The sequence below is a fragment of the Acanthopagrus latus genome, chromosome 2 (assembly GCF_904848185.1).
Source record: "Acanthopagrus latus isolate v.2019 chromosome 2, fAcaLat1.1, whole genome shotgun sequence".
NCBI classification, from domain to species: Eukaryota; Metazoa; Chordata; class Actinopteri; order Spariformes; family Sparidae; genus Acanthopagrus; species Acanthopagrus latus.
Window position 1 is genome coordinate 15,808,577 of NC_051040.1, and position 11,712 is coordinate 15,820,288.

The window sequence follows — 11,712 nt, forward strand, 5'->3', positions numbered from 1 at the left end:
GCAATAAGAACAAAATCTATTTGTTTGCTCTGTGATGGAAAACAAGGCTGTCAAACAAGCAGGGGGCCCACTGAAAAATTTACTGTGCATAGCAGACAGTCTACTGGTCACTGGTCCATTACCCCTTTGCTACATTGCCTGATTCAAAATCGGCTGGTTAGGAAATAGGATCTCAGAGCTGCTTTATAGCCGACAAACTCAATGAGAGCACCAGCTGAGCCAAGCGACATATCCAACGACAAGAATGCAACAGATACTTGAATGAGATTCAAGTGGTGCGATGGTCCCATACCAGTTTCCTGTAAGCTTTGAGAGTTGTGCAACGGAGGAGAAAAATGGGGAGAAGGGGTGGGGGGTCCTTGGCAGCTTCCTTTGAATACAAAATAGCTTCAAAGATTAGCATTCCAATAGATCTCTCCATACCAACAGACCCCTCCCACAGTGCTAATCTAAAAACACAGAAACATTGCTGGGAATGTTAAGAGCATCGTCATGTGAACACTGATGCATTTCTCAATGACAGTGCGAGACGTTGGGGGAGAAAATCAACGGAGAGGGTCAGAGACAAAGTTTTCTACCAAATCCTTCTTAGAATAATTCATTTTAAACATACTTCTTAAGTAGAGAGGAAATCTTAAGGACTAAAACCCAGCAACATCATCTCATCTTCCTTTCATGACCTTGGATCCAACATTGAGCTGCCTTAACTTTTATCCCCCGCCTCAGGGGTTAATTACCAAGCACACAGACTAAGCAGCACCAAATTACAGTACCCCCATTTCCTTCTTGCTCACTATATACCACACAACACATGTGCAGTACGTCTTTGTCTGTATGCCACTTCTGTGCCAGTGCCAGACAATTTGTAGGCAGATTTCAGACGTCTTAGGGCACATGGTTTCCCCGTGGAATCGCTGACAGCAGACACAGAGCTTTGGAGCCGGGGTTTCTTTCCATGGCTTTATTTTGGGGTCAAAGGTGAGACTCTAAGCTTCTCCTAAGGTCACATAGGGCAAATTGGGAATACTGAACATTTTCAGAGGTAGGAAGTGTAGGTGGAAGATCAATATATTTGTGCTACAAGACCTCAGGGGAGCTCAGGAAGCTTCAACCAGTCATTGATTCTTCCTGCGGGGTACTAAGGAGAAAAAATAATAACATTTGCCCATTTAATCAATACCCTGCTAATCAATACACATCCTTACTCATTCTTTCCTGGACCAAAGAATACATTGTCATGAATTGGAAAACAAAAACAGGTGTTGTTGCTTTTTAGGCTTCCATAACAAATGGACTGCAAATATGCATCAACAAAAATCATGGCAGGTAGAAGATTAAGATGAGGCAAAGGTTTTTGTGTGGCAGGGGTGACTGTCCCCCCCGCCCCTCCCTTATCTCTTGACTGTTGAACAGAAAGGTACAAAATTGCCCCAAAATGCATAAAAGTAAATGTTATAATTGATCTTTTTTGGAGTTTGGAAGAACTATAGTATAACTGCTTGAACCAATATGATTGTTTTCTTACATAAAAATAACTGCAGACATAGCCAACTTTCAAGATAGAGGACCATTGTCATAAAATCAAGTCTGGTTTAACAGGAAACAACGATGCAAAACTAACATTCCTATTAATAGGAGCTGCAGGCATAAGTTGATTAAAAGACTGATCAACTGACACAAAACAAATCTCCAACTATTCTGAGAAATTAGGCAATTTTTCAAAATAAATGCCAAACTTTCCCCAGTTCCAGCTTCTCCTTACAGAGGTTCTCAGTTGTATGTTATTGTACATTAAATGAATGAAATGAAAATTTGGAGGGATGGTCAAACAAAATAAATGACTGGATAACATCATCTTTGGTTTTTAGAGTTTGGGCATTATCACAGATTTTTTTAAAAATTTTACAGATCAAACAGTTATCTGATTAATCAAGAGAGCAACTCAGATTATTTGGTGACAAAATTAAGCTTATTTTGTTGTTTTTGTTTTTAGCCTTTATTTAGACAGGAACGTGGTTGCGAGAGAGGGAAAGACATGCAACAAAGCGCTACAAGTTGGAGACCCAGGCCGGCTACATGGTTGGCCCAACAAAAATAATTTTTAGTTGTGGCCCTGAGATGAATAATGCTCTTCACACCTTGAAAAACAAACACCTTCAAAGTGCCTTTGAAAAAAGCACCTCACCATTTGAAACACTTCAAAGTTACACAGTAACATCAGAGGAATGTTGTTGTATTAGGCAGATGTGAGTGATGATATGAAAGTGAATCAGGTACCATGCAACATGATGCAGCAGCGACAGATGTGCAACATTTCAACCATATTTTAAGTCTGACATCTTCATGTCTCACAAAAGGTGTGTTGGCAACTTACAGTTCATCTCGTTGCCGTTGTGACAGCACCATGGTGATGGGGAAGTGTGGGCAGGGCCGGGAGGGATCAGTCGGTAAAAGGTGAATCTTGTGCAGCTGCTTCGCTCTCCTCAATCAGGAGATGAGCTGTGCTGATCCAAGCAACACGGGCGAGGACGAGCTGTGTACTCCAGTGGCAGGCAGTTGGTTTTATCCAGACAAAAAGACTCAGACTGAGAGAAGGGGAACGCAGAAATCTGCCCCCCAACTGCCTGACTCCAGGGACGAGAGATGTGGAAAGCCTGCAGACCAGTCACCAGCAAAGTCTACACTGCATCTGAAAAGGAGAGGGAGGGAAAGTCAACATTAGGTATGCATGACAGATAACATGAAGAGTGGGTGGGGAGGTAAATGTTTATAGGCCAGAGGCCTACTGCATCAATGTCTGCACCAGTTTATATGCAGATAAAATGGCTGAAGGGTCTGTCAACGATAGACAAATAATAAGAGGCACAACATATGTTTGCACCTTTTTTCTACCACAGAGAGAAAGCTCTGACAGCAATTATGCATTAATCAGACATTTCATAAAAAATAAAATAAAAATAAAAAACACCCCTTTTTCATAACCCATTTCATCATTTGCTTTTCGCCTCCCCACCTGTCTACCTACATGACATGTCTGACATGTCACCAGTCTGGTCTGAGAGCTCTGGCCTGCTCTTGCAGCAAATTCCTTTCTCCATGAACATACAAGAGCTGACCCACATTCTCAGAGCAACGTACTCCCAGGTTGCCAGCAGAAGAAAAAAAACAGGACACAGCCGAGCAGGCTCAAGTAACGGCTGTGCTCTTGTCAAGCTCACCGACCCCATCGTCTCATTATGATACATCCTTGAGAGCAGGCTGGCCTGACTGATGGTACAATGAAAACACTTTGTGTCAGCAACACATTTATTAATGTGAATTATTATTGTAAGGTGTATTGATGTGAGGAACAATAAATGTCGATAAAATGCAATGCAGCCAACAATACTGCAACGAAGTCTATTTTTACACTGCATCCAGGTCTTGAAAAGCACCTCACCAAAGCAGGTACTCCCTCGAATACTAACTGCGATACAATAAGCCTATTAGTCTACTGGGACCAGCCTGACTAAATCTTTGCCAGACCAGTAAATAAAAAGGTACCAACAAAGCTAATCTATCTCCTGCAACAAACAGACAAAAATACAACAAGTCACAAATGTCCAGAACCATGTAGAGGTGACTATGTGTGCTAAGCATGAGCTCTACTGCATGGTGAAGGAGCAGTGATGTGTCTGGTGTAAGCATGAGCACTGGAAACACCCTAGGAAGCTGCAATGAAGGAAAATTCACACATTCTTAAATTTCAACTGCTGATGTTGAAGTGACATTACTACAAGGGACATTTTCTCCTTCTTAATCACGTTTGTTCTCAGAAAGGAGCACAGCAGGTCAGGGAACAATTACTTACAATCAAAACATGAAGACTGCTGATGTAAGATTGACCAACCTGACACATAAAAGCCCATTTTGCTAAAGTTACCATATAAAACTGTGGTGTTTGTCTATATATTCTATTATAAGACGCATGACATTGAAAGAAAACTGTTCAACAGAAAGCGGCTAACCTCTGGACCCTGATGTCACCACCTGACAGCAGTCCAAATGTCAGCTTACTTCTGACTGTGTGTGGATTACGGCACGCAGGTTTCTGGCTGTTGCCCAACAACTCTGCCGTGGTTCACGGTCACAGCAGTGCCAACAACACAATAAGGCGATGACACTGGATCTAAAAATGGCTCCAACTAAAACTCCATCCTAAACATCCATTATAGGCATGCGCCATCTATGTCAACCTGTTAAACTGCTGTAGTGTAGGAAACGAGGTCATCTACTATGTATTGATACTTCCCTCTGCGCTGTTGGCAGCTGTCAGCGCTGTGTGTATCCATTAATGTGTTAGACTCCCCTCTCTGCAAATCTCATTTGTGGCTTCAATATTGAGCAAAATGTTTGTTCACAATCACGTAATCAGGCTAATTGGCTCAGAACAAAATGTGGCTGCATCTTGTTGGAAAGTGGGAATCGGCTACCGCAACAGTGCATCTATAAATCTGCCACTGATGGTTAATAATGGTTATGCGTCTTCCTCCCATTGATTCTCTGGTCTTTGTGTTGCTGCAGCAGGAACTGCACCATAAAGGGCCCTTACACTAATGCCGCTGACTGCTTTCAAAGTTATCGTTTAATTTCCCGATGAGTCCTAACTGGTCATCCGTTGTTAAAATGCCATTTCAAATGAATAATGAGAAACTCTGTCTCTGTCTGTTTCAGAATGCAACACCCGAGCGCCAGCGCTAAACTGAAATGAACCAAACCCACGGTCTGTTCATACAAAAAATAAAAAATATGATTTCAGTCAAAGCAAAGTCACAAGAAAATTGTGTTAAAAATAAACAAACGAATCTGTCAGCAAATCTGTAAAAGAGGATCTTACAGAGAAGCAGTGAACTACTAAAGCAGTTTGAAGCAAGTCTCAAAAACAACACCGCTAGGTGTTTTTGGAGGATTGCAGACATCCACCCAAATTGCCAGAGATGTAGACTCACTGCTCAGATGACTTCCTGCTTGACTTGACAGAAAATAAATTACCTGGGACTCGATGTGGAAGTCAAAGACTTGACTTGAGACATGATGACTTGAGTACATTTCAATAAGTTTAGTTTTAGAAAGTTTTTAGTCTGGCTGTAAGTAGTTCCCAATTGGATAGTGAGCGAAATCATTTTGTACTGAATAACACATTAAGGAAAAAAAAAAGATTTTCTCTGTTTTTCACATGATTGCATTATTTAACCGAATACTAACGAGGTATGTGTACAACATACTTGATAATCAACACTTCAGGGCCTGCACAAAGCAACAGACCCATGTGGAATGTGGTACAAGAAGAGTAAAACAAAAACACCGGAGTCTAAAGTTGAGTTTAAGTCTGCTGGTGGGAAAAAGTGTCTCTGCATCTCATCACAAAGCATATCATCGTAGCAATGCTGACAATGTTGACAGTTATCACCTCACAGTCACCACTGAGTCATAGTTTTCTGCCAACGTCATTACATCATCTCCCTCTTTCAAAAGCAGGCATCTTAAACAGCTACATTTTCTGTTGATGACTTCACCTTCATACCACCAATGTCCTGGGAATGTTTCACTATCATTCCTAACTACCCTTGACAAACAACATGGAGACATACTGACATGGTTGAATAAAATAGAAAAAGATTCATCAAAGTTATGCACAGGGCAATTCCACATGTATTTCAGGACAATATTTATAAAAATGTAGACATCAAGTCTTCTCTGCATGTTCACATAACACACAAACACAACAGGTCAATACAAACGGGAGACAAAAGCCATCCGAGCAGTGACTGACACATTATTTTGAATAAGGAGGAGGACTTACTATTACTATAGTAGTTGCAAGGCCAAGTCAAGGATCATATATTCAAAATATAAGGCTGCTTCACATTAACATTATTGAGGAGGATGTGAAACTATTCCAGTTAAGTTTTTTAGGACTTTTCTCAACTTTTAGTCAGAATCAGAGAATATCTGTTTTACAATAATCAGGGAACTTTTTAGATCTAAACTTGGCCAACAGAAAAGCATTTTCAGTTTCTTTGGCAGTTTCATGATTTGTTTAACCAAAAGTCAAGCAAAACACTCATGTGACCTGAACACTGCATGCTCTGACATTCATCAGGATACAGCCACAAACATAGTAATGCACATGCCAACAGTGCTTCAGTTTGCTGCATCAGGTGGAGAAAGATGGATAATTTATTATGTCAAGCAGTGACATGGGTGCAGCTGTCATAAGCCTGTGTGGCAGCCTGTTCATAACCACTTGACCAGATTCTTAACAAAAACCCCAGAGGGAATATAAACCTGGAGAACTTGGTAAAAGGCTGATTATTCTTTAAATCATCTCTAGTTTCTGTGAATGGTTATTCTAAGTAAAGCACTGAGCTTTATCGCTAACTGATGATGAAACTGAGTGAACATCTGGCTCAGTTTTCAATCTAGGGCCATTATGACCCACAAGGTGCCTGTGTGTCACTTGTGTGGGTTGGTAACTATAAGCAAACCTTATTAAATTACACAGCTAGTGACATCTTCCTTCAGTGGCTAATAAAATGAGGGTCTATAAAACAACACAGTATTTGACAACCGATTGATTAATAGTTGTAGCTCTAGTGTTGCACATCAAATTGCGAGTATTCTTCAAACAACTGTGTTACCTGAAGGACGAGGCCTGATTAGTGGATCAGAGCCCATCCACACATACACACAAAGAAGGACAAGAGACTGAGCAGGCATCAAGCTCATGGAAACAAATCAATCACATATCCAAGCCAACCTGCGCACACACAGGTGTTGACAACACAATGAACTAGTTATCCTCCTTCATTCATACAGGTTTTAATTAATTGTAGGGTACAAGGAAAGTTCCACTTGGCAGCAACCATGAGATGATTGTTCAACTCTGGCAGATTTCAACTTCTCCAGGGTATGCGCTTCATGCCAACAAGTTACTTGGTGACATTATGATAGCTCTAAATTTAGACTGGAGGAGTATGTTGACTCTGTCAGTTGATGCTGGCAAACTGGCAAGTATGAAAGGTGTTCAAATCAAACCTTTCATTTCTCAAGGCTGCATTGGCAACCGCCATACCTGGCAGCTAACTTCATATTCAAACGCTTGTTGGCGGCACTGTTAGTTTTATGCCAACATTGTCAGACGTTTGCTCACACTTTACAGAAAGTTGTTGTCCAAACAATGTGTCGAAGCAGTCATTTGTAGGTTAACAGGCAGTTAGTATTGGCAGCAGGTCAGTCATGACCAGTCAGCCGGAGCTGGTGGACTGCCTGTCTGGAAGGTCGACCTCTGCACTCCTGTCAGCTCAGTGAAGGAGAATAAAATGGCTATCCATCTGCCCTTCAGCCTGCCAGGGTCCAAAGACAAGCGTCTCGCTCTCATCACTGTATGTTGACACAAAACAAAAGGAGGCCCCACTTGTGTACATCTTGGTCCTTTAGGTAATACTTCATTTCCATTTTATACAAATGACATGACAGAGGAACAGCCTACAAGGTCTGTGACACCCCTGTTGTTTTTAACTGGCAAAAGTGCCAGCAGAGCAGCTCTTGTAATGGCTGAAGCTTGTACAATTGGTGTTGCTGTGTTTCCACTGCCGACAGTACTGAATAGAGCCTGGTTGCTGGGATGTACTTATTCAAATCAACTCTTGATAAAACTCAGCACGACTGAGAATGCTTTCAAGTAAAACCAGCTGACCACATCAGCTGGCTCCTGTAGGTATTAAAGAAATGAAGCATGTCTGTATTTTACAATAAAGAGAGCTGCTGTTCTCATATAAGCTCCTTTATCCAAGTAGAAAACTGGTATAACGACACACAATCTGAGTCTATTTCATGCACTGTGCACAGCAGTTTGAACTTGATTTTAAACACCCTGGTCAGTCTGTAAATCTTACTTTTCTGACATGAAACATTGTTTTATTGTATTTTCATTTAGAAAACGACAAAATGTTTCTCATGTCACTCATCTGCGATTTTAAGCACCAGTGCTGTCTGAGTAGAATCAATTAAGTAGGTAATTATGTTAGCACAGTATGACTAGATTCACAAAAACCGCAATATCAGCAAAGATTGTAGCTGTCAAAATAACAACAAGCTGAAAACCGGATCACATGCCTCTTCAAAATGGTTGCATTTGAGTCAGATCAATCCAGTCATGGACTAAAGCATGCTAATACTCTTACCTGAGAGGAGTGCACACAGCCAATATTTTCATAGCTTTTATTAAATAAACAATTTCATCAATAGCCAATAAATCCAGTTCTTCAGCTGCACCGCGGTCATAGCAGGCTTGGCTGGGAAAAGTAAATCAGCCCAGGATCCTGCTGCCTTAAACCAACAATGTATGTATATATCCACAAATATCCCGACAAGGTTGATCAAAATGACAAGCGAGACTGGCTTGTCGGATTCAGCGCACAACCACCTTGCGAGCCACCATAGCGATAGTTTGCGTTCATCCTAGTGTAAAGCCCTCGGTCCACAGAGTCCCTACATGGATGACTCAATCATCCACACAATGAGAGAGAAACAAGGCAGACACTCGAGTACTGGGTACACGCAATACATACAAACTCATCGCCTCCGACGTGCTCCACCCTGATTTTCTAACACCGTGCCAACTAACCGCATGAAGCACACCGAGTCGGAGAGATGATGGGAGCCTCAGCTGAGCATGGCAGCAGCCAGCGAGATGACAGGAGAGCAAATATACTCAGGTGCGGGTCATGTAAGAAAGCTGCAGATGGGTTGTTTCAGTGCACAGCTGCAATGACAAGTGCACAACAAACACACAACGCGAAACAGATGACGAATATCCACTTACGCCCTTTTCCAAATGCTAACGTCGGTTACAGCAATGGCTGCAGTGATTGCGCCGATTCATAACAAAATATCCACACGATGTTGGCAATTAATTATTCCAACGAGTCAGCAGCACCAGCGACTGTATCGTGTGACCTACATCGAATTTTGTTGACGATGTTTCTTACAACAGGCAGTGTCCCTGCACTAACGCTTCTTCAAACTATGCTAATTACTGGTTATTACCAACTTGGCATGGACGCCAGGAGCAGCTGTATTTATCGTCGGCCTGTCCATACCTCACACACTGACATGTTATCCTGATTATGGCCGCTAACAATGTTAACGCTGACAGCCCTGACGACGGTGCCAGCTGGTGGCCCAACGTTATCGATGTCCAGTTATCGCTAGCTAATGTTAGCTAAAGTTAACGTTAGCCAAGTTAGCTCCCCGGCGATGCAGCCAGAAAGTTATCTCGTACCTCCACTCGCTGCTCGTAATATGTACTCAAGCTCAATTAGCTACAATCAACGCACACAGTCAGCTAACGTTAGGAGACCCGAATTACTCCAAAGTGCACACGATCGTTTATCCGGACACAAGGATAAACTCCGCCGAAAAGGTACCTGCTGCTCCAGTCCAAGCGGCCTATCCGCCATTTTGAGACATAAAAAGGAGGTGCAAAAAAATTACAGCCACATCGTCATTTTCCCCACCTAACGCCAGATTCCTTCGACCCCGACCGCCTTCACGACTGAAAATTACTTGGACTCACCCTATTGTTTCTGCCCGTGAATATCCTCAACCGTCTCCAGCGGTAACACGACCCGACAGGGCGTGAAATTTCCGCTCCAAAATATGATCTTGTGATGTGGAGGTAAGCTGTGCCCGTCTTGTCTCTCCAGCTCTGCCTGCTTGTTTTTTCGTAGGCTACCGCATTCGCCTTCGCTCGGCCGCGCGCACGGAGCTCGCGTTCACGGACTGACGGGAGCGCGCACGCCCTTGATAACAGAAGAAAAAAAATCTGCTTGTTTTAAACGAGTTGGACTTTTAACTCTTACATGGCTCCCCAGTATTATATAGAGGCCCATTTCCGTCAGTTCAAAAAAAAAAAAGATGGCAAACAAGCTTGATGATGTGAATACTGACATTGTAAATCATTATTATGGGATAAAAGTCATAATTATCTGATAAAAAGTCATTATTATGGGATAAAAAGTTGAAATTGAGATAAAAAGTAAAATATGATAGGATAAACAGTTAAGATACAAGGCATAATCACGATAAGAAGATTAGATTATGAGATAAAGTCATAAATCTGAGATACAAATTCAAAAAAAATGAGATGCATATCATTATTAGATTAAAAAGTTAAAATTGAGAGATAAGTCATGATCCTGACATACAAAAGTAAAAATCTATGACATAAAAGGGCTACATTTACACCCATAGTTTTTGCTTTTTAATCTTATAATTCTGGTTCACTATGAGAATTTATATCTATTTTTTAATCAGGCTAGTTTACATAATTAGCTAAATGGGCTTCCATAGCACAACTGAAAATGGCAGATCAATTCTAATATTTTATAGAGGTGTTGTTTTCACACTGAAAATATACACTACACACTAAACGCACTGGTGAAAGTGTAAATACTATCTTTATCTGACAGATGGGCATGTAGCCATTTTGCAAAATAATAAGCTACTTTGTTTATAAAACATCCAGCCTATAATATCTGACCAAAATGTTCTTGGTAGTACGGAGCATAAAATAGCATAATCTTAAACAGCAAAAACAATAAAAGTGCATCAGTAATAATGCACAAAAAAAATGCATGTACATGACAACACTTTGTTCTTTTACTTAAGTAACCACTGGATACCTGTATGAGTTATCAAAACCCCAAGCAAAACTTTTACTGGTTTTGTTTTTATTCATTTTAATATAAAAAAGCAGACCAAAATATAATTAGATTGTTAATTTGTAAAGAGCAACACACAAATACCACACATCATCAGGGGAAGCGGACTCAAAACACTCGGCCTAAGAAGCCTTTGTGCAGAAGAAATTTCATCAGCTGAAAAACACAAAACCCTCAGACAATCAGCATTTCAGGCGACACACAGATACAGTAAATGCAATATGACAGCAAAGTGCATAATATTTTGGGGGGGTAAATACTACTCTTTTCTTACAAAGACCTTTAGTAGTTATATTGCACAGGAGCAATAGTTTTAAAAATGAAATGTGTGTTATCTGTATTTATATGTCATTTCCACACCTGCTTTGCATGTCAGACATTCAAATCGCAAAGTAACTAAAAATGGCATCTATGCAAATTATGTCAGTAAATGCACTTTCCTCTTAGTTCTGTACTATTACACCATGTCTTCTATTTTTGCACTTCTGATGCCGATTTCTAATAACATGAAATAGATTGAGATCAAGCTAATCTATTAAAAACAGAAATGCTACACTGAACTCTGCCTCCAACTAAATGGAAGCACTGTATCAAAAAGGAAGAACCTTTATAGCATTTGTGCAGACAAACAGATCTCAGTCAGGTCATTATAGCCAAAAAGAAATTTAAAAATCCTAACAAGACTTAACTGCTGTTGGGATTTTAACAGGTTCAGAAAATGTCCAACAGGTAGTAGTCTTTATAAATGTGGGTCATAAGAATGATATTCTATTTTACAAAAAAAATTAAAATGTCCTACATTTTATTTTGTCTAAATCAACTAAAGCATTTATGTTCATTTGTGTGCACTTGCACTGCAACAGCTCCTGTCATTTAGGTCAAAGCGTGTCCTTCACAATGAAACAGGTGTTAGTGTGCCACCTCATGGGAAGTGTTGGTATTACAG

At 40.8% G+C, this 11,712-nt stretch overlaps 1 protein-coding gene across 2 annotated transcripts in view; it reads right to left on the reverse strand.

Annotated features, from left to right (window-relative positions):
- The window catches only part of LOC119012246 (lissencephaly-1 homolog), a 35,608-nt gene extending 25,801 nt beyond the window's left edge, over positions 1–9,807 (reverse strand). Inside the window, exons 1-2 of one of the 2 annotated variants that reach the window (XM_037085886.1) lie at positions 9,620–9,807; positions 2,375–2,689 (exon numbers count right to left, since the gene is read on the reverse strand). In XM_037085886.1, coding sequence (XP_036941781.1) covers positions 2,375–2,406 — 32 coding nt within the window. In that variant the 5' untranslated portion in view covers positions 2,407–2,689; positions 9,620–9,807. Of the gene's footprint in view, positions 1–2,374; positions 2,690–9,470; positions 9,493–9,619 lie in introns of those variants that run through there. The other variant, XM_037085894.1, reaches the window with a different exon arrangement.
- Between the last annotated feature and the right edge of the window lie 1,905 nt (positions 9,808–11,712).